Raw genomic sequence first — 24,113 nt, forward strand, 5'->3', positions numbered from 1 at the left:
TTTAGTCCCTGGTCAGGGAACCTAGGTCTCACAAGCTGTGTGGTGCAGCCAAAAGGAAAAAGAGAATAGTGTAGTAGTTCCTTTAAAGGTTAAACATAGAGTTGCCATGTGACTGCAGTTCTACTCTTTGGCATATACCCAAGGGAAATGAAAATATATGTCTATGCAAAACTTCTAAATGAATGTTCATGGCAGCATTATTCATAATAGTCAAAATGTGGCAATAACGCAAATACCTATCAACTGATAAATGAAATAACGTGATATATCCATAAAAAGGTGTATTACTCAGCCATGAAAAGGAATAAAATATTGATACATGCTATGAAGTGGATGAACCTCCAAAATATTATACTAAGTGAAAGAAATGAGTCTCAAAAGACCACTTATTATATGCAGTGTTTTGTTTATGGGTCCTCTGGGAAGAAGGTCCTGTTTGTTCTTAGTTCCAAGAATAGTTGTTTGCCCTCAAAGATAATATCTTAGGAAGCTGGTAAACTGACCTAATGTCCATCTTTATAGTGTGTGCTTTTTAGCTATGATTCATTCTGTATCTTTTCCATTATTTTCCTTTTTATTTTCACATCTTTTATGTTCTCTTCATTTATCTCATATATTCTTATATGCTGCATTAAACCTATTTTGAGATAAGGCAGGAGTAAATGTATACTGGCAGTTTGGTCTTAGCAGTATAGATTGTCTTTGATCTGGACCATTTTTAGCTCTTGATTCATATTGGACTAAATGACACTTTTTTGTCAGATTTGTATGGATCCCAGTCTCTTCCTTTCTGTTTTTGTGTATGTAGCTGATTTTTTCAAACCCAGTTGAAGACTTTTTGTTTGTCCATATTATATATCTGGCGAAGTATTTAGGCCATCAGCATAGTGGCTGTATCAACTTATATTCCCACCAACAGTGTAGATGGGTTCCATTTTCTCCACACCCTCTCCAGTATTTATCTGTAGACTTTTTGTCTCAAGGTGTTTTTTAGTTTCTGTTTGTTGAGGTTTATTTTGTTCCCTAGTATTGTCATCAGTCCTAGAGAATGTTCGTGTGTGCTTGAAAAGAATTGTCAGTTTTCTGACCCTTGATTCTTTGGTTCATAGCTATCTTATACCTCTGGAAAAAAGAAGTCTGTTCTATTTGAGCAGACACTTCGCAAAAAAAAAAAAGCCTGCTTGCACAGTCTCCCTCTTGCTAGGGTTTTGTTTACCAATTTGTTGATTCTGCCAATCTTGATTGCATATCCTGCACCTATAATTCATCTAATAAGTAAATCTTTATTTAATGAGTTTTAGAACAGGGAATGAAACTGCCCATGTATTTACTGGGAGAGTAAATATATATTTTAAAAATCAAGCATCTTGGTTAATATCTTTATTGATAAAAAGTTTTCATTATAAACTAAAAATGTAAAGTGACCCTTATCAGAAAAATTATCTAAATTGATGAAATTTAGTCCTTACCAGACTTTGTTACATATTAGTTAGAAACCAACTCTTTTCTTGTTTGCTTTGAAAATAACTCCTTAAGGGCAGCACATAAAGCAACCCATTATTTCTTCAACCGACAGAAAAATCTATAGATATTAGGCTGAGTTCTCTGTATAGTCAATAAAAGTCTCAAGTTCTTTGAAACACTTTTTACTCAGTATCAGGACTCAGACATGTTTACTTCAAATTTAACAATAGTAGAATACAGATTAGTAAGGATTTATATTGTATCTATCTTAAAGTTTCTTTTTAGCAGCAGACACTTTTCCTAAGCACCTTATGTGAACCACAAGATACAAAGTATTAAATCTATGCTGCTTGGTTGAAATGAGGGTGGAATCCAGTCATCAATGCCTCCATAATTATCCCGTTTAGCTTCCATCTTCTGTGACATCTCCATAGGACCCCAGGGAGCCTCCTGATCCATGGTTTCCAACCATGGCCTTATGGAGCAGTCTGTTTCACTTTAATGCTCATGTTGAGGTGTGCTACAGGTGTACCATGAGATGTGTTAAAATTAACAAAACCTTCTAAATTTTTTTCCTATGGTAGAGCTCTTAGGTGGGGCTTAGAGCTGCTGTATGAGCCACATTTACTTCTGTGCCAGGTCTGATCAACAGTAGTGAGTAGGATTTTGTGTCTTCTTATAGATTGCTTAGAGTATTTTAAGCACTTGTGCAGATTACTAATCTTTCATTTTTGAAATTGTGTCTTCAAGTATGCTACTGTGGCAGCACTTCCCGAGATGTGTTATGTGGAACAGACATAGGAAAGTCTGATGGATTTGGGGACTTTGGCTGTTTAAAGATATGTGGCAAGTAAGGTTTTACGTTTTTCTCAGTTACAATAAAGCTATATTTAATGCAACAGTTCTGTAATAATGTGTTGTTTTTCTTAACAGGGACTTGAAATGTGGGAACCATACATGTTCTCAAGTGTGTCACCCTCAGCCCTGCCAGCCATGCCCACGGCTTCCCCAGCTGGTGCGCTATTGCCCTTGTGGGCAAACTCCTCTCAGCCAGTTGCTGGAACTTGGAAGTAGTGGTCGGAAGACATGCATGGATCCTGTGCCTTCATGTGGAAAAGTGTGCGGCAAGCCTCTGCCTTGTGGTTCCCTAGGTAACTAGTGGGCGGAAAGTTTCTTTAAAATGTAAACGTAAATATTTGGCAGCAGTGACTACTTAAACAAAATAGTATTTAATTCCAATTACAGTATCAGAGGTTTTTCTAAATAATATGATCAGATTTGTGTGGTTACTTTTTCTTTCCTTCTCAAAATATACTTGTGAAAGCTCACATTTGCCCGAATGATCTTTCTATTAGTAATTCAGGTATTGCCAACTCAGGACAGTTGTGGTTAGATACTGTTTTGTTGGGGGGGTGGGAGGGGGAGGTTGGGGTGTTTATGATTTCCCTTAGCAGCCTATACTAGTATGAATGCCAGGTATCCTTTTAGTAATTTAAGGTTCGGCAAGTGTTTAGAAGCATTTTCGTATAATAGAAACATTTTAACTGGGTGAGGCGTTTTAAGAACTGAAATTTTAAGTGACTTAAACTTTATTCATTTGAACCACTCAAGAAACATCTTTCTCTTCAGATAGGTTTCCCATCTAACTGAGAATAACACCTCCTGAAACTCATTTTGAAGAGACGTTTTTCTAAAATTTACATTACCTTCTTTCTTTGAATAGAGGTTACTGAAGATAATTTCTTTCCCCTTATTTGACTGAATCATCATTTCCCTGAACCTCAGTTATTGTATTCTACTGAATACACTGATTCCCTCTGGGCTTGCTGAGTTTTTTCAGGTATTTCCCCATAGCAAGGTGCAGTTTGACTGTTTTACTTAATTGTTAAACCTTTTGGTTGTTTATTTTCTTGTGAATGCTTTCAGTATGCCCATCTGCCTACCTTTAGTGACTGTCCGTTTCTTCTGACTTGTGGGCTTCTGATTACTTGGATATAGAAACCAGAAAAGTTTTGTTGAGATTAGCTATAAAGCAATAGTCTGAGCTTCTGACTGATACTTTCTGAGGCAGTCCTTGGGATATCCTTGGGATATATGCATGTACAGTTTTACAGTGAGTTGGCAAAAAGCTGCATATTTAGAAAAATGAACCTGAGCAATTGGGTCTGTATAAAAGAGGTGTTCTGTAACTATCTGTGGTAAAGATAGACTCTTTTAAGTTTGGCTTCCATTTTTCCAAGAAGAAAGATTGCACATTTCTTCCAAGTACCAGTAGGAGCACCCTACCTAATTCCTTTTCTCAATCTGACTTTAAAATTATGTAGAGAGAAGAAATGCCCTTTTCTCTTATTTTAATACACTTTAACCTCGTCAGGAAAATCGGTTGTCTATTGCTTCTCTGTGCCTACCAGGAAAATGTGTCTTCAGATAAGCCCTGTGAAACAGAGATCAAATGACTTGCAAATCCAGAGAGACGGTAAAGATCTTCCCATTTCAGAAAGCACATGGGTCAGTTTCGTAAGAGCTTCGTATATGACTAGATATCCTGCCCTGATGCTCAGATAGCTCGTTGGCATGGAGAGAAAGAGGAAATGTGAAATGGGTACTGCAGAGGGCCTTGAGCAAGAGGAGGACAGTAACTGTCAGTATGAGCAGACCTGGGGGTGGGACAAGACCCGCTCAGGAGTTTCAAGAGTAACTGCTAAACTTCGGCAGAGTTTTAATCATGGAAAGGTTTTAAGGAGCTAGGTGAGTTGGATTGAGAAGCTCAAAGAAAAGCCTATAACTAGCGGTAACTCATGAGCGGTGGATCTCATGTTTATTCAGGCCTGGCTTATCTACAGAAATCTTGTTTAGGTCCATTAGTATCTCACCCAGTAGGAAATTTCCATCCTAGTCACATAGCTTTAGTACAAAAGACTAGGTGGTATTCTGCTTTCGGGATGGTAGCCTGAGGAGCAAAAAAGCAAAGCTGGGGAAAACGATTTTTAAAAAAAGCAAGCAACCATTTAAAGTCTCTGGAAACTGTCCTGCACACATAACTCCAATGAAAAAATTTATATTGAAGAAAACCTACTAAAACTGAGTTAAGAACAGCAAGAGTCTGTGTTCTCTGAATCACAACCTACTCCCTCCTTCCCTGCCCCTTCCCAAATCAGCTCAGCTAAAGGATGGGTGTGCTCAAGAAATCAGGGCTTCATCCACCCTCAGTTCCCAGTCAAGGGTTACTTGCTAGGAGGAGCAGACCATCAGCATTTCTTATCCCCCCAACTCCAAGTTGAAAAGGCTAAGCTTCTAGTAAGCACAACTACCAGGTTTGGGGTTCCCTTCCTCCATACTGGGCAATGGCACCCCACTCCAGTACTCTTGCCTGGAAAATCCCATGGACGGAGGAGCCTGGTCGGTTGCAGTCCATGGGGTCGCTAAGAGTCGGGCACAACTGAGCGACTTCACTTTCACTTTCACTCCTCCATACTGGTCACACATAGATTGGAAGCCCTATTCCAGTCACAACAGGCAGGAGTACTGGGGCCTCAGTCACCGTCACCCCCGTTCATTTGCAGGGCAGAGGTTTCACAGCGTGAGACACGAGCCAAGAAAACTAGAGGCTGTTGTCGCACCCAGCACCCAGTGACTGAGTGACCTTTTCCAGCGGGAGAGACAGTCCATAAGGAAAGAGAGCTCCAAAATATGCCCTAAAGGAACTGAGTTTAATTTGAAAGAGAGTGTGGAGAAGTCAGACCTAATGGCCCTTTCGAAAACAATAGTTCCTCTTAATTAAGAGCAGCAAGCTCAACTATAGGCCACCTAGTTCACCAGAGAGAAGCAGGGAAGGAGATACCAAGAGGAACCATCCTGGGGTCAGAACAAACTTCATAGACTTGCCTCAAAGACTACCTCTGCCCAAATTTTATTGGATCAGACTGCTGAGCAATTTATGCCCCAGGACGCTGCAGTCAGCCAGCAATTAGTGAAGCCTCAGAACTGAATGTAATACTAAGAGAGGCAGCCAGCTTATCAGAAGGATCAGGGAAAGAGACGGTCAAAGAGAGTCCTGCTGACACCATTGTCTTCCCAAGGTGACAGTACACATGCCTAGGGTTGTGCCATCAAAAGAATGACACCAGTGTCTATGTACTGTGATAGACATAGACTTCGCTAAAATAGCCTAGTGAGCAAGCAGACAGGCTGTGAAAAGAGGACGCAGTATCCAGAGTTACTGCAAACAGCAGATTGCCAAAAATGTTCAGTTTCCAACAAAAAAATCACAAAGTATGCAAACAGAAAAAAAACCCCATGGGTAACAGAAACTTTCAGTTTTCTGTGAGAGTGATCAGTGTCAGATTTAAAGCTGTCAAGGTAGCCGTTATGAATACATTCAAAGAACTAAAGGAAACCATGCTTGAGTTAAAGGAAGGTACAAAGGCAGTGTTTCATCAAACAGAGTATCAGTAAAGAGATAGAAATTATAAAAATAGAACCCAAAGGAAAATCTGGAGTTGAAAAGTCCAGTAATTAAAATCAAAAATTCATCAAAGGTACTCAGCAGTAAATTTGAGCTGGCAGAAGAAAGGATCAATAAATGTGAAGATAGATCTGTGTTAGATAATATAATCCCAAAAACATAGAGAAAATGAGTAAAAATGAATAGTGCCTCAGAGAAACATGGGACACCTTTAAGCACATCAGGAGAATGGTGAAGCACCAGGAGAGGAGAAAGGAGCAGACAGATATTCAAATGCTGGTGGGAAACTTTTCACATTTATTGAAAGACATTAATTTGCACATCCAAGAAACTCAGAAACTCCATAGGATAAATTCCAAGGCACATAGTGAAAGTGCTGAAGGCCAAAGACAAGGACAAAAAGCAGGTTTGAAAGCAGCAAGAGAAAAATGACACATTACATACTAGGGAACCACTATAAGATTCACAGGTGACTGCTCATCAGAAACAGTGGAGAACACTATCACAAGAGGGAGACAGTGAGACGTCCTATTCAAAGTGCTGAAAGAAAAAAATTACCAACCAAGAGTCTTATATGCAGCAAGTCTTTCAAAAGTGAAAAAATCGAGAGTTCTCTGCTAGCCGATCTACTTTACAGTAAATACTAAAGAGAGGCCTTCAGGCTGATACATGTAAATCCACAAGAAAAAACAAAGAGTAAAGTTAATTACATAATCATAAAAGAAAGTATAAGTGCATATTTCTTCTTTCTCAAGTGATTTAAAAGCGATAGTATAAAATAATACATATAATAATTGTGTCATTAGGTCTATAATATATAGAAATATATCTGACAATAACAGCACAAAGGGAGTAGGTGGAATTAAGGTTGTATTGCAGTTAAAGAAGTGATATCAGATGGTAACTCAGCTCTTCAGGAACAAATAAAACCAGTAACAGTAAATAAGATAAATAGAACAAATTATGTTATATACTTGCTCTCCTTTCTTTTTTCAGCTTCTTTAATAGGCATAACATTATATAAAGCAATAATTTTAACATTGTACTGTTAAATTTAGATGTAATATGTATAGCAGTAATAGCACAAAAGAGAAGAGAAAATAGAGCTATATGGGTATAAGGCTTCTATATCTCACAGGAATTAGGTTTGTATACATCCGAAGTCCACTCGGATGTGTACCACTGATAAGCTCTAGAGCAACCATTAAGAAGATAACTCAAAATATAGTAGAAAAATGCCACTATTGGGGGAAAATGTTACAGTGGAGAATATTCACTTAATGTAAAAGAAAACAATGAAGAAAGATTATATTAACAAACAAGCCATGAGACATAAAACTAAAAGTAAAGTGGCAGATATATATCCAGCTATATCAATAATAACATTTAGGTAAATGGATTAAGCAATTAGATAAAAAGACATTATCAAAATGAATTTTAAAAAGAAGCAACTATAATGCCATCTTCAGGAAACAGACTTCAGAGTCAGAGATACAGTTAGGCTGAAGGTAAAGGGATGGGAAAAAAGCATCATGTAAACAGCAGCCATGGAGAGAGACTATGGGTGATCCCTGGGGAGTCCACGAAACAGGACTTGTTCTGAAGCCTAGCTTAACAGAACAAGTGGCAGGCCGCCTATCACCAGACATTCATAGAACTTAAGTCAGTGAGATTATGGATTATGGTTTCTGGTTATTTATGATCCCTAGATGATTTTGACTCCCTAGAGTCAAGAGTACTTCAGCAAGTCACCCATGGCTACAATTTTAAGGAGATCCGAGTCTAATTTGGAGACTTGAGTCTCAATAAAGAGTCAGAAGATCTCTTCTTTGACATTCACAGAGTACCTTGTGCCCCAAAGCATATTCCTGTGACTAATGCTGGGGCCTTTCCTTGCTGGAAAAGGCCCAGCTGGCCAGATGGGGGGAAGATAAGGCGAGAAACATTAACAGCATCCATCTTCCCTCAGCTCTGGTGATGGAGTTACAGGGCACAGAGGTGGAGAACCATTGTGGCTAGTGAATTTGGGAATCTGAAAATGAGCAATTGCAATTTTCATCCCCAGCTCTTTTTATTTTTATTAAAGATTTCATTCATACCTGTGAAAAGCTCTGTCATGAAGGAGACTGTGGACCATGCTCTCGCACATCAGTTATTTCCTGCAGATGCTCTTTCAGAACAAAGGTAAATCCTACACAATGCTAGAGTTGTTGCCACCAGTGCTTTTTATTAATCAGTTGGTGATGATGGGAGGGAAGGAATCGAAATAACCTCAGGCTTATTCCTGTTACACTGTTTTTGATTCATTCAATCCAACCAGTATATACCAACATCTACTGTGGATCAGTTGTAGAATACGGATGAAGGGGTCCAGCGTGCAGGACTCAGAGGCCACTGATAGGCTTAGGGCCCATATACAAGTCGCTCGACTAAATACGAGTGTGCCAGTACTAGATGCCAGAAGAAAGAGCAGTAGCACCACTGAGAGCAGTCAGCTCACGGAGAAGTTAGAGGGGACACAGTCCACAAGATCTCCCTCACTTCTGACTCACTGCAGGAGTGTAGACAGTTGCCAAATGAGTCCACATGACCACCTTCACCTCTGATACCGGCTGCAGTCCAGTGGTCCCCAAGGCTACCCTCAAGGTTTATTTGCTGCAAGAACTCACAGAACTCATTGAAAACTGGTGTATGCTTGATTACAGTTTACTACAGGGAAAGAATAAAGATTAACATCAATCAAAGGAAGAAGTATGTAGGGCTGAATGCAAGATAGCACCAAATATGAAGCTTCCAGTTGTCCTCTCCCTGTGGAGTTGGAACAGTGTTACTTTGTCGCCACCAGTGTGTGGCTGTATGTGTGGAGTATTGCCAACCAAGGAAGCTCACCCACCCAAGCATGGGTGTTCAGTTTTTATTGGGGCTCCATCGTGTAGGTATGGTTGACCGTCCATGTAGCTAGTTTCAGCCTCCAGTCCCTCCAGAAGTCTGCTAACACTGTGTGGCCCAAAGCCTACACCTGAAACCACATCATTGGTCTTATGGTATGGCCAGCCTGCACCCTAACTCGTATCAGACTTTGTGGTGACCCAAGGCCCCAGGCAAACAGTGAGACTCCTGTCAAGCATGATATTCCAAGATTATCTCCCAGAAGCCAGTAGCAAAAGCCAGACCTCTCTTCAGGTAATGTTAATTCTTCACCATACAACTGTTTTGTCAGTTTCTGCTTTCTGCCTGGGGCAACCTTGATTGGACCATGTGTTATAAAAAAGTCATCACCGTTTTGGAATTGATGCACATTTCTGTTTCTGTAACCAGAAGAGGCAGGAAACTTTGCTGTGGAAGTCTTTGGGTACTTTTACTCATGGAACATACTGAGTGTTGATCTGCCTGGCTCTCTGACATACTTCTGGTCATTTCAGTGCATAATTAGCACCTGTCCCAGCAGAGCACAGGCTGGAGTAGAGACAGAATTCTGAGTCATTGATACTATTTGTTAAATACAGCCCACAGTCTGGATAGCAGCTGACTTGCAAATTGATTCTGAGGATGTTGTCCATAAATTAGGAGCTAGCTTAATAGGCAAGTTTCCGAATTAAAGGAAAGAATGTCAGAGTAATTAGTGCCATTTACATGAGACTGAAGTTGTGTGAAGATGCATAGGGTTTTCTTCTGAATGAAATCATATAATACATAGGATAGTAAAGATATGTTGAATGTCACATACAGGACCACTTTATGCTTTGTAGATACCAGCTTGAAGGCTGTGAGATACTTTGATTTAGGAATCATACATTTACTAATGCCTTGAGGTGCTCTTTGTGACCAAGAATTACAAACAGGATGCGGATACACGACCTAGACATGACTCCTGCCAGTTTGCTTTTCTCCCAGCAATCTCTTTCTCTCTCTGTGTGCTTTTTAGCTTCTCATTCACTCTGTGACCTCACTCCCTCGAATAGTGGACCCCATGGCAGTGAGTGTACTTTTGAAAGTTATGTGTAAATTAAATTTTTGCAAATAAAAGTCTTATTTTAAAATTGCTGGAGGAGCTCATCTGTTAAACAGTTTGACAAAGTGAAAGATCTCTTTGAAACACTAATAATCACCTCATTGTTCAGCCAGATTTTTCCTGAAGTGTCCTTTGTAATGGAATGGGCTTTTCCATGGAAGTGAGTTTTCTAGGTAAATAAAAACTTAATTTCTTAAAGCTTCAAAGGTTGTTCTCTTTTAACCCCTTTGGTAGGAGTCTTTAAGAAACGTATGCTGTATCTTTCTACCTCTTAACAAAGAATGCTGTGTTTATGTTTTTATTGAAATTCATACATATTATAGGGAATTATGGGAGCTCTGCTTTGCCCACAGGTGTAGATACCGCTCCAGCATATCATTTCTTTTTTTCTCTCAGCTCTAAAGAGCCTCATATCTTGGGGCGGCTAGCACCTGTCAGGGAGAATCCCTTCCCATTCCCTGGAATGAATGAGCTCTGGCAGCTGCTGGGGTCTCAGGGTGGGGGCTACCTCTGGCCAGGGTCATCACGCACCAGCACAGACTCCTAGGCTGGCTTCACCAAAATTGTTACCAAACACAAATTCACGTACCTGAGGCACACTGAGACCAAACAAATGAAACTTTGCAGTATGGAGCAGAGGGAGGTTTACTGTAGGGTCAAGCAAGAAGGATGGCCTGTGCTCAAAAATCTCCAACTCCTAGCGTGTCATTTCTTAATGTTTTTCGGTGTTCATGTTAACTAAAGCAATCGCTCAAGCAGTTTCCTGAGTCATCTTTGCTTTATATCTCTAGAGAGCGTATGAGGAGTTTCTTTTTATCTTAGAACCCAGCCAACTCACTAATTTACTGGAAACGTTTTTCTAGCCAAGAAGCTTCAGTTTCTTAGACAGCTTCATGTCTGTTATCAACTCTAGCAGCTGCTCCTTTTTTTCGAGGTCATTTTCACAAAGAAGAAATGTTTTTATCGTGTAACTTATTTCTGAGTATATTGCAGCCTGTCCATGACATCAAAGCCCAAATTTGGACAGAGATGCTGGGCAGCCAGCCAGACACCCTCTCTCCCAAGTGACTCGCTCGTCACACAGCAGCCTCACCATGCATGTTATTCAGGAAGATGCATCAGTAAAATTACATGTGATAGACTTTTGAGGCTGTTCACACATAATTCAAACCAGGGTAATAAAATTTTGAATGGCCAAGGAGTTCTGCATCCCACTTTGTTACAGTTCAGCAGCATTGCTGTGGTACTCCTGAGTGTGTAGAGCTGTTTGCCCCTGCATCATATGGTACTGATGATTACATATTTTCAATCCTTATATCTTCTTTTTCTGTCGATACGCTTGCCGGACAGTTATTTCTCTTTACTCTGCATACCCTTAGTAGTTTTTGTTTCCATTCAGATTTTATAATATGTAATCTACTTGTGAGTTTGGAGGTCAGACCACAAAGAGTTTTACAATTATATTTTCATGAAAAGTTGTTAGACCTGGGGACCTGTTGTGAGTAAAGAATGCAGGGACTGGACTGACCCAGCTCCAGATAGTGACTGCCAGAGAGGTCCTGGGTATTTGGGATATGCATGTTAGATTCAGCATTGTACTGCAGTTGTGTTGTTTTGTTTATTCCTAAAATAGTTACTCTTCCCTTTTCTTTTTCTGTAGGAGCTTCCATGTACCAGTCTCAAAAGTGAAGGTATGACTGGGAAGGGGTGTGATGGAACTTCTTGGGGTGAAGGTAATTTTTGCATCTTGACAGGGAGATGGGTTATGTGTTTGTTAGAATTCAGTGAAGGTACTTTGTACATGTATGTAACTTGTTGTTATTGTTGTTGTTTAGTCACTAAATCCTGTGGGACTCTTTGCAACTCCATGGACTATAGCCCACCAGGCTTCTCTGTCCATGGGATTTCCCAGGCAAGAATACTGGGTTGAGTTGCCATTTCTTTCTCTAAGAGATCTTCCCAGCCCAGGGATCAAACCTGCATCTCCTGCTTGGCAGGGACATATCCTTACCACTGAGCCACCAGGGAAGCCCGTAGAACTTATCTCAAGAAAAAAAACAACAACAAACAACCATGAGTTCTAGTTAAAGAAATGCTATAAAATATAAGGGAAATATATTCATGTATGTAGCTTGCTTTGAAAAACATCCAAAATTAAGATAAACTGATAGTTGAATAGAAGAATAAATGTGGAAAACTACGTGTAACTACTGGTAGAATCTGGGTAATAATCATATATATATAGGTGTTCACTATAAATTTGTTTCAACTTTCTTATATGTTTGAAAGTTTTCATGATAAAATGTTGGTATAGGAAGAGAAGGTAAATAGCACCTAATGAACCAAGCTTTGTAAAAGCTGACTCTGATGCTTGATCTTCTTGTGGTTTGATAGGCCTGTTGGATACTTAGAACAGGGTGACTCAGCCAGCAGCCTTCTCAGCCTTCAGACCTAGAATATTGTTTCTTCCTTTGTCTTTGATCCTGATATTCCACTTTATTATGGTTCTACCCTTGTTTTACTAACCATCATGTAATTTTTGTTTAAACCACCTTAGAACTGTTTTGGAAGTGATAGAAGATAAACTTACACAAAATAAAAGCTCTTTTTCTGGTCAAGAAGAAAGCTGTACTGGTTAGGGTGCTCCTGGCTATAGGTATCATAAAACCCAAGGAAAAATGACTTTAGCTCTAAGGAGGTTCTACTGTTTCTCGTAATAGGAAGTGTGGAGGCAGAACAAGTCCAAGGTTGGTGAATTCCAAACCCAGTGATTCTAGGACTCTAGTTCAGCTTCCTATGATTTTCTTGGTTTTCCCCTCATAGGTATAAGTGAGCTACAGCAATTTCACACATTGTGTCCTCTCCCAGTGCATCTAAAGGAAAGAAAGAGAGATTCTTAACCTTCTTTTCCTTCTTGAGAGCAAAGAAGACAGCCCCGAAAGACCCTCAGTGTACTTTATCACATGTTTCTGCCTAAACCCTTCTGTCACAAAGGGAATGGAATTACCATGATAGTCTAGACTCTTCAGTATAATGGAGGAACACATAGGTGCCTAGTTTCTAAACAAAATTAAGTATCTGTTAGCCTGGGAAAGGTGGACAAGGCTGAATATCTGCCTCAAATATCTGAATACTTGAAGTAACCAAAAGTAACTTCCTCAAAACCACAGTCAAAATTTTGGTGATTAAAAGGCATAATTTGAAAACTTACTGTATTATGTATTAGTACACTTTTTAGTAATTTAAAATATTTAATAAGATGTTAAATATATGAAGTAGGAATACACCCTCACCCCCATTTTCCCCTCCTAGTTCTACTCCCCTGATAAAACTACCTCATTAATTTGTCAAGGATGGGTTCAGATCTTTTCTATATTCATACCAATGTATACATGTGTTGGTATGGTTTTATTTTTCCCCTGAACTTAAGTTCTTAGTAAACATACTGTCTGGAACTTGCTCTTTTCCCCCTCCGCAATATATCAAAGATACTCTTCCATGTCAGTATGTATAGCTCTCCCTCTTGAGGGCATTCTTTATGTGGATATGCCATTTAAACAGTTGAGCGCCTGCAACACCTTTATTAAGATAAAATTCACAAAGCATACAGTGAAACATTTTAAAGTGTATTATACAATTCAGTGGCATTTAGTGCCTTCACAGTGTTGTAAAACCATCACCTCTATCAATTCTAAAGTGTGTTCAGTATCCCAAACGGAAACCGTTGATTTTCACTCCCCCTTACCCCAACCCCAGGCAACTGCTAATCTGCTTCCTGTCTCTGGATATAATTCTGAATTTTTGATATAATATGTAACCTTTACATGTTGTCTCTAGCTTCTTTCACTTAGCATGTTTTTTAGGTTCATCTGCCTTGTAGCACATATCAATACTTCATTCCTCTTTATGACTGAATAATATTCTGTTGTATGTATATACCATAGTTTGTTTATCCATTCATCTGTTAATGGATGCTTAATTTTGTTTCCTTCTTTTGACTATTGCAACTAGTACTACTCTGCACATTTGTACATAAACTTTTATTTGAGTTGTTACTGTTGTTCAGTCACTAAGTCTTTGCGACCTCATGGACTGCAGCACGCCAGGCTCCTCTGTCCTCCACTCTCTCCCAGAGTTTGCTCAAATTCATGTTCATTGAGTCAGTGATGCTACCTAACCATCCGTTTCTCTGCTGCCCCCTTTACTTGAGTACCTGTTGTAAATTCTTTTGGGTATGTACCTAGGAGTGGAATTGCTGGATTAGATGTTGATTAGAGGTAGAATTTTTAAAAGAACTGCCATCACACTATTTCACATTCCCACCAGTAATGTGTGAGGGTTTGTTTCTCCACATCCTCTCCAACACTTGGTATTTTCTGTTTTTTTTTTTTTTTACTATTATTATTATTACTGTTACTGTCGTCATAAGTGGGTATGAAATGATAAATCATTGAGGTTCTGATTTGCATTCCCTAATAGCTAATGATGTTGGACATCATTTCATGTATTTGGCCACTGGTATATCTTCTTTGGAAAAGTCTGTTCCTTTATTCCCTGTTTTTATTGAGTTGTCTTTTTGTTATTCACTTGAAGAGTTCTTGATACATTTTGGACCCTAGACCCTTGTGAGATAACTGATTTGCAAGTATTTTTTCCCATTATGTTGTTGTCTTTCCTTGATGGTGTCCTTTGATGCACAGTAGCTTTTAATTTTGGTCAAGTTTAATTTATTTTTCTTTTGTTGCTTGTGCTTTTGGTGTCCTAGCTACTTTCAGAAGTGTATCTGTAGGGAGGACTCCTTAAAGTGGAATTACCACTTAAATTTTTTTTTGGCTGCACCCAGCGGCCTGTGGGATCTGACCAGGAATTGAACCTGTGGCCCCTGCAGTGGAAGACAGAGTCTTAACCACTGGACCAGCAGGGAAGTCCCACCATTTAAATTTTTGATAGATACATATGTAGTCCAAAAGTTTATCCTCCCATCCACTGCATGTACCTTTTCTCTACACCTTCACCCAGTCTTCCTATTTCCTTTTTTTCTTCCAATTTTATTAAGATATAATTGACATATAGCACTGTATAAATTTTAAGTATACAGCACAATAATTTGACTTACATACATCATGAAGTGATTATTATAATAAGTTTAATGAATATTCATCATCTCATAGTTGCAAAATGAAAGAAATAGAAAACATTTTTTGTCTATGATGAATAGAACTCTTAGGATTTACTCTTTAACAACTTTCGTATATAATATACAGCAGTGTTAATTCTGTTTATCATGTTGTACATCACATCCCTAATACTTAATGTATCTTGTAACTGGCAGTTTGTACCTTTTGACTCCCTTCATCCAATTCCGCCTCCCTCACCTCCTGCTTCTGATAACCACTAATAGGATCTCCTTTATGAGTTTGTTTTTGAAATATAATTTACCTACAACACTATATTAGTGCCCATTACACACAACATAGTGTTTTTTTTCTATACATTTCAAAATGATTGCCACAATAAGTTTAGTTTCAGTGTGCCCCCATACAAAGATATTACTTAGTTATTGACCGTATTCCCTGCACTATACATTTAATACCCATGAATCATTGGTTTTGAAACTGGAAGTTTCTCTTAACCTCACTCGCCTGGTTTCTTTCTTCCCCCTACCCCTCTCTTGCCACCATCTGCTTTCTCTCTGTATCTAGACTATTCCTGTTTTGTTATGTTTGTCCATTAGTTTCCACATATAAGTGAAATCGTACAGTATTTGTCTTATTTCAGTTAGTATAGCTATGTTCTAGAATCATCCATGTTGTCAAAAATGGCAAGATTTTTTTAATGACTGAGTAATATTCCACTGCATATATTCCACATCTTCTTTATCCATTCAGCTATCAATGGACACTTGAATAGTCTTCCTGTTTTCTATTTTTTCGACTGACAAGTGAAAAATTATCTTTTTTAAATATGCACTTTCACCATAACTAATTTGCTTACATTGTTACATTTGTATTTCTTCAGCTTGTAGTCACACAGATACTTGTTGAATGAATGTTCATATCCTTTGACTTTTTTTTCTTCTTAATTGTTCATAGCAGATGCTACATTTATGTGCGACAAGAGGTGTAACAAGAAACGGTTATGTGGACGGCATAAATGTAATGAGATATGCTGTGTGGTAAGTGGATCGATCATTAGGTACAGTCAGATTGCATTCATCTAGGGACTGGGCTTCTGGAAGCCTCAGCCGTCTAAGAATGCAGCCCAGATTTGGAAATCACTGGGAGAGGCCCCTGAGCAGCAGTCAGAATGCTGCCAGAGAGACAGGCTGGGCCTTTTTGGTTCTCAGCCAGGTCAGGAAGTCGGCCTGTAGCACCTTGGAGGAAGAAGAAAGAGGGCCTCAGGCCCCAGAGCCCAAGACCGCTGGATGAGTGTGTAGGCATCTGCAAGAGACTGTGTACTGTTGCCGCACACAGACTCGCCTGGTCTTAGCAACTCAGGATTCAAGTTTTGTATATTCCTTGGGTCAGATCAGTGGGCACAATGAGAGTGGCAGTTTTTAAAGGAACAAGTTTCAGTTATCTGAAATATTCACGTCTGTGCAACTAAATAGAGGAAGCATTACCTGGCAGTGGGTGCTGTGTTATTTTGGGTGTGTGAACAAGGTAACACAGTATACTAATAGTAAAGTACATATATACACACATATGTATATATATGTAATACGTAATTGTTATTTTTGGCATTTATATTGACAGTGTGAAGAGTGATAAAGACCTATTTATAAGCCAGTGTTTGAAAGTTTAAAGACTTCTTATTGAATACTTCAGACATATATAAAAGCTGAGAGAAGTATGTGTCATATATGCCCAACATCTGTCTTCAGTAGTGATCCACTTATGACTAATCTTGTTTCATCCACATCCCCACCTACTACCCCTCCCCTGATTATTTTGAAGCTAATTGCAGACCTCATGCAATCTGTAATTGTGGAGAGCTTCTTTGTTAATCTTGTTGATGGAAAATATAAAATGGAGATAATTTTATAAGCAAATATAAATAAATCTCTTAGGGATTCCCTGGCAGTCTAGTGGTTAGGACTCCACTTCAGGGGGCACAGGTTCTATCCCTGGTCGAGGAACTAAGATTCCAGCATGCAAAAAATTATATATGTATAAACCTCTCTTCCTAGGATAAGGAGCACAAGTGTCCTTTGATTTGTGGGAGGAAACTCCGCTGTGGCCTTCATAGATGTGAAGAACCTTGTCATCGTGGAAACTGCCAGACGTGCTGGCAAGCTAGTGAGTGTCTTCACTGTATACTTTATCATAAGAGTTTTCTAGATAGTCAGGCATGATAGATCCTGGGCAGTTGACTTTCTTAGATTCCTGAATTAATAAGCCTTAGTATTTCAGGACCTTGGTTTTTTTAAAAAAGGAGTATTAAATCTTTTATTGATTGCTCATGATAATGGATGATACACAAGCTTCATTCCCATCTAGAACTATCTGGTGCCATAATTCAGTTTAGACATATTACATTGGATGTGCCAACAATCATATTAATAACAAATTCCATTACTAACTCCAGGTCACAAAACAGTAACTGTCAGTTCACCTACACCAACGTTTCTGAAGATAATGGCTTCTCCACCCAAGCCAGTTGTAAATAGATTTCTAATGAAACCTGGCATCATCCTAAAGGAATTCTAACTTCATGCTGTTTGGGAAATTTACCAAAATGGCTTCAGAATAGACTAGCTTTACACAGCATATTTTTTAAAAAGACATTTATTCAGCATCACAATCAGACTGTTATATTTAGCAATCAACAGCATGGGTGCAAAAAAAAAAAAAAATCTGCATTAAAATCCTTTGTTGGGGAGAAAAAAAATCTTTTGTTGGGATGCTTTACAGTTTCCACAGAACAGAAACTAAAATAACCTGTTATACAATTAGTCACAAATACAGTCCTTGGGGGGGTTTTGCCCATATACATGAGTAGTATCTAAAACATGTTTTCTTTGTTGCAGCTAAGCCCTGTCACCATTGTGCGTGGCTGAGCTCACAAATCTGTTGTAACTTGTAGCTTTCCTCTCACTTCTTTGGCTCTGGCTCTCCTCCCCTGCTAAGGTTTGTTTCCTGGCAGTAATTAAAACCTCCTGCCACTGTTATAGCTCCTGCTGCTGTTGAAACCACCATAGCCACCTTGGTTTCATGGTTTGGCTAAGTATTGGCTGCCACCACCATAGGGGCCAGAACTTCTGCCTCCAAAGTTTCCTTTTCTCATGGGTCCAAACTTTGAAGATTGAACCTTGTAATTGCCAAAATCACTGTAGCCTCTACCGCCTCCAGAATTGCTTCCGTCATTATCAAATCTATTATAGCCATCTGCACTGCCACCATATCCACCACCAACACAGTTGCCACCAAAGCCACCTCCACCACTAAAGTTTTCTCCATGACCAGAGTTGTTCCCACCAAAACTGCCTCCAAAACCACCACCAAAGGCTCCAGAACCACATCAGCCTTTGACTGGATGAAACACTAGCCATCTCTTGCTTAGATAGGGCTTTCCATACTTCACGGATGTGACCATTCACAGTGTAGTATTTCTCAATGACTGTCTTGTCTACGGAGTCATGGTTATCAAAGGTTATAAAAGCAAAGCCTCTCTTTTTCCCACTGCCTCAGTCAGTCATGATTTCAATCACTTCAGTTTTCCCATACTGTTCAAAATAATCTCTCAGGTGATGTTCTTCAGTGTCGTCTTCAATGCCACCAACAGAAATCTTTTTCACAGTTGAATGGGCGCCAGGTCTTTGAGAATCTTCTCTCAAGACGGCCCTCTTGGGTTCCACAGCTCACCCATCCACCTTGTGCAGCCTTGCACTCATGGCTGCACCCACCCCCTCCACAGGCAAATGTGACAAACCAAAGCCTCTGGAGTGCTTGGTATTTGGATCCCTCATTACCACACAGTCTGTGAGCGTTCCCTGTTGCTCAGAATGGCTCCTCAGTCATTGGTTGTTTCAAAGCTCAAACCAGCTGCTCAGGCTCTTTGGGAGACTCTGACTGAGAGTGATGGCAGTAGAAGGGGAGACTTCAGTAGTGCTGACTCGTGGAATCTATGGGCAGAAAAGCTATTGAGACTTCAAAACAAGTAATTGCTCGGTTGTCCCTTAATCTTGGGTTGTAGGCAGTGATTCTAAGATGGGTCTGTTTGTGTTATATTAAAAACTCAGATTCCTTAATATACTACCAATCTCATCAGAAAAGTCTTGGGAAAAGTATTAGGAAGTTGTCAAGCTCTTAGTGGTAAGTGCATATTTTCCAAAATTCTGTTTTCACTTGAAAGCTTGAGTGTTATCATTGGCAACAAAGTTGGTTTTCTTGAAATGACAGGCTCACTGTTAATTTTTTATTAAGTATCTGCCAAAATAACCGAGTCTAAATAATCATTTGTTGGTTACTTTTTCAGGCAAAATGGTGTGTTATGAAAAAAAGTTAATTCAGCTCAGAACTCAAAAAAGTGCAATTCTTTAAAACGACCAGTGGTCAGACAGCTGTCTATCTCTGGGCTCCACGTCCATAGACTCAACCAACCATGGGTTGAAAACATTCAAGGGGAAGAAATTCTAGAATGTTCCAAAAACAAAACTTGAATTTGTTTTCTGCTGGCAGCTGTTTACATAGCATTTATATTGTATTGGATATTATAAGTAACCTAGAAATGATTTAAAATATACAGGGGAGCCATTATGCAACCTAAAAACTTAAATGTTAATGTGAATTTCATCTACCTGTTTACACTTGACTATCCCGTGCTTTCTCCTGGAAAAAACTGGTAGAACATTTAAGTAGCTTCATAGTAGTAGTTTCTACACTACTATAGAAAACCATATATGTCATTATTCTGACATATGTGTGTAAGCCAAAAGCAGTATATGATCCAATTGTGCTTATGTTGAAATCCATAAAAATAATTCTGTGTTTATCTAGTCTTATAGGACATTTCTATTCAAGATTATACTTTAAGATGCATCCATATTTTTGTAAACAGCTGGGTTTCATACATCTTCACTGCTTTGTAATATTTGATTCAGTAAATATAACATCATTTATTGATCTGTTCCTTTGTCAAAGGACATTTGTGTAGTTTCCAGCATTTTTTTACTGTTAGTGTTGCTGTTATGAACCTTTTACATGTGTCTTCTTGTACACTTATGTAATAATTTTTCTAAAATTTGTTCATAAGGGTAGAATTTTTGCTTTTTAGGGCATGTAGGCATTTAACTTCACAGGATAATGTCAACAGCTTTTCTGAAATAAATCCAAAATTATAGCCCCCCAAAAAAAGTATACAGGAGGATGTGCATAGGTCGTATGCAAATACTGTACCATATTATATAAGGGACTTGAGCATTCTTAGATTTTGGTATCCATGGGAGTCCTGGAACCAGCCCCTCCCCACCCAGGACACTGAGGGATGACTGTATTTTTGTGTGCAGCAAAAGTGCTTTAAGCAGATATCCTACTTTGTTCCACAGAATATTAGAAAGACATGTATATAAGGGTTAAGATTTTTTTACTTCTTCATCAAGGACTTAAGTGAACCTTGCATTTTTTGTCTACTATAAAGTGGTTACAGTTTGGTGCTACTGCCTTGATTTGCATGAATGCCTTTGGCAGTATTTCCAACAGTTGCTTTTGTACCATCAGTGCAAATGTCAGCACAGTGAAAAAAGCAAATAGTATCTGAGTATTATTATGAAAATAACTGACCTCCTGGACTCCCTGAAAGGATCTCAGGGAGTCGTAGGGGTCAACAGAACACACTTTGAGAACTGCTCCATTAAAAGATCAGCCTGGATCACAGTTCCCCAACATACCTTCTCTGGAAAATACTAGATCTACCATATTTCAAAAAGGAGTTGAGTCAGTGCTTTGTTATAAATCCCACACATGGAGTTCCATAAAGATAAGTTATGTAGCCTCTTACTCTTTACCTGTTTCACATATATTAGCCCTTGCCCACAATATGCTTTCCAAATAGGTAGGTCAAAGGTTGGTATTCCCTTTTGACCAAAAGGAAGAAATCTCAGAGGTATTAAGTTACCTGCCTACAGTCCTTGTGCAAGTGAGGAGTAGATTCGGGTCTGCTGCTGCTGCTGCTAAGTCGCTTCAGTCGTGTCCGACTCTGTGTGACCCCATAGATGGCAGCCCACCAGGCTCCCCTATCCCTGGGATTCTCCAGGCAAGAACACTGGAGCAGGTTGCCATTTCCTTCTCCAATGCATGGAAGTGAAAAGTGAAAGTGAAGTCTCTCAGTCATGCCCAACTCTTAGCGACCGCATGGACTGCAGCCTACCAGGCTCCTCCATCCATGGGATTTTCCAGGCAAGAGTACTGGAGTGGGGTGCCATCACCTCCAGGTTCGGGTCTAGAAGTCTCAATTTCCCACTGTATTTACAGGACCCTTTCCATCACATTATATAGCCTCTGTTTGTTGGAGGTATTGACTGGAGAAAAGCATTGAATGGAGGAGTCCTGGAGGGCCTGGGCTTCTGACTCTTGGTCCCTAGTTGAGAACCATGGCTAAAGACCCGGCCTCCAGCTTGGACCAGAGTTGAACTAACTTCCCTATGGGTCTGAGGCTTAGGAGAGCTCACGACACAGTCAGCTGCTTGTTGGCAGTCCCCTGTGAGTTTGCTGAACTTAACTAGTTATCTGTGGCTTTCATAATCTCTATCCATTTTCCTAACCAAAAAGTTAGGGGAAAAAAAGGATCTGTATCTCTAGTGGAAGTCTTCTGTAGGTCATTTGTTTATAAAATACATGTAAAACTGTCTCGGATTACTCATGGACTTCAAAGGTTGTTGCAGGTAAAAATTGAATGCTTTGCTACCAGACAACTTTAATAAAAGAAAAACTTTTTTTTTTTTTTTAGAAAAGGCAGCCCCTAAAAATTAGCCTCTAAAAATACAAGCCCCCTCCCCCACAAAAAAGTGTGTTTGTAGTTATCTGTGTGCAAATCTCAAACTCATGAAGGTTTGTTTTACCTGCTGCTTCACCAGGTTTTGATGAATTAACCTGCCACTGTGGTGCATCAGTGATCTACCCTCCAGTTCCCTGTGGCACCAGGCCCCCTGAGTGTACCCAGACCTGTGCCAGAGTCCATGAATGTGACCATCCAGGTGGGTCCCATCTGCTTGCCTCCACACCTCACAGCCTGCTCACACTGTATCATTTAGGATGTTGCATGATGGTCTTCAGGGCTTCCCTGGTGGCTCAGCAGTAAAGAATCTATCTGCAGTGCAGGAGCCATGGGTTCGATCCCTGGGTGGGGAAGATTCCCTGGAGAGGAGCATGGCAACCCACTCCAGTATTCTTGCCTGGAGAATCCCACAGACAGAAGAGCCTGGCAGGCTACGGTCCCTGGGGTCGCAGAGAGTCAGACACAACTGAGGGACTCAGCACAGCACATGATAGCTTTCACTGCTTTCAGGTCACACCGTCGTGGCTGCTGCTTGTTCCCTGGGCTCAGGTTGCTTCTGTGAAGAGGGGTCTGTGATCTGGGCCACAGCTGGGAATGACAGTGCTTTTCATTGCTTTACCATGTGGGTGTCAAACACACCCAGAGTGTCGGGAGAAGCCCCAGCTGGTCTTGTCTTCCTTTTTGTGGCCTCCACTTTTGGTGCATGTTTCAAAGTGAAGCATCTTTTTATAAAATTAAAAGTAACTTCAGTTTTGTTGTAGATGCAACATATATAGAAAGAAAGAAAAGTAAAATCAAAAGATTGAAATTAAATCTTATGTAACCTTTTAAGAATTATGCTGTCCTGTGTATTTTTCAGACTTCCCTGGTGGCTCAGACAGTAAAGAATCTGCAATGCGGTAAATCCGCCTGCAGTGCGGGAGACCTGGGTTCAGTCTCTGGGTCGGGAAGATCCCCTGGAGAAAGGGCATGGCAACCCACTCTAGTATTCTTGCCTGGTGATTTTTCAGGGCCTTTTTCCATGGGCAAAAATATATATTTGCATTATTTCCCTAAAATAAAAGTGGAATTTTATTGAGCTTATTTTAAGTAATAGATTTTTTTCTCTCTTATTACTGTAATTTTAATCTGTCTCCTTATCAATAAATATTTTTCTAGATGATAGTGGGGTGTCCTGTTACATGGATAGGCCATAACTGATTCAGTCAGTCTCATATTGCTGGACATTTGTTTCCAGTTTTCCTGTGATAGACTGCTGTAGACACCAGACCAGTAGCTACTTGACATCACCCACTTTCCTTCCAGTCTAGTCACTGGCTTTCCCCTCGGACTGTATCTGGCCCATCATTTCCTTTTTTGTCACGTCCCAGAGGCAAACCTGATATAACTTAAGTCATCAGATTTGATCCTTAGAGTAAATCTGGCCATATGATTGAGACTGATGAAACAACCAGTTCTTAATTTTTTTAAGAGTGAAGAAGAATTCAGTAAATTCCTTATGAAGTGAGAAGTCCCTCCTTCCCTGGAGACCTTAAGATGACCCTCCCAGCTTAGCTTGTGAGTGGTGTCCATGCCACTGTGAAGTTAATATTCAAGCAGACACTCAGCACACTCACTCGCACTCACTTCTTTATAGTCACTTGTAGATGTTAAGATGAAGTCCAGATCCTGCTGATGAATGTCCATAGTGAGAACTTAGCCATTTGTGATTTGTTTTGTTTTAGCCTGCTTTCATTCAGCATTCACTTTTCCTGAGCATTTGTTGTATATCCAGCATGCTGTCAGACATAGAGGGAAGTTCAGAGGAAGAAAACAACCCAGGACCTGGAGGGGGCTCTGTTGTTTCTGGGAGGAAGAAGATGGTAGTTGAGTACATTTGCCACAACCAGCCATTGCATGAAGATGGGGCAGATAGCATTGCAGCAAGCCATCTGCCTCAGAACCAAGAGGTCAGGGAGAGCAAGAGAGCTCAGGGCAGGGAGGGGTCAGCCACGGAAGGCTTCGTTGTAGGGGATGAGTTTGAATGAACTGCCTCTTTCAGGCAGTAGAGACATTGAAAGGAGTCAGAGGAAGCATGTTAGATGAGGTAAGTAACCAAGATGTCTGAGCAGAGGGGAGCTGTGTATGGTAGAACCACAAGCATGACTGAGTAATGTGCACAGACCATGTGGCCATGCC

General features: G+C 39.9%; 1 protein-coding gene across 5 annotated transcripts in view; it reads left to right on the forward strand.

Moving 5' to 3' along the window:
- Nucleotides 1-24,113, forward strand: part of NFX1 (nuclear transcription factor, X-box binding 1) — a 63,646-nt gene that overhangs the window by 24,518 nt on the left and 15,015 nt on the right. For 3 of the 5 annotated variants that reach the window (XM_052644611.1, XM_052644610.1, XM_052644609.1), the window contains 7 exons: nt 2,215-2,314; nt 2,398-2,615; nt 8,016-8,113; nt 11,602-11,674; nt 16,034-16,116; nt 17,131-17,239; nt 22,015-22,134. In XM_052644611.1, the coding sequence (XP_052500571.1) occupies nt 2,215-2,314; nt 2,398-2,615; nt 8,016-8,113; nt 11,602-11,674; nt 16,034-16,116; nt 17,131-17,239; nt 22,015-22,134 (801 nt within the window). The remainder of the gene's footprint in view (nt 1-2,214; nt 2,315-2,397; nt 2,616-8,015; nt 8,114-11,601; nt 11,675-16,033; nt 16,117-17,130; nt 17,240-22,014; nt 22,135-24,113) is intronic. The other 2 variants (XM_052644612.1, XM_052644613.1) reach the window with 2 other exon arrangements.

The sequence above is a fragment of the Budorcas taxicolor genome, chromosome 8, assembly GCF_023091745.1.
Source record: "Budorcas taxicolor isolate Tak-1 chromosome 8, Takin1.1, whole genome shotgun sequence".
Taxonomy (NCBI): Eukaryota; Metazoa; Chordata; class Mammalia; order Artiodactyla; family Bovidae; genus Budorcas; species Budorcas taxicolor.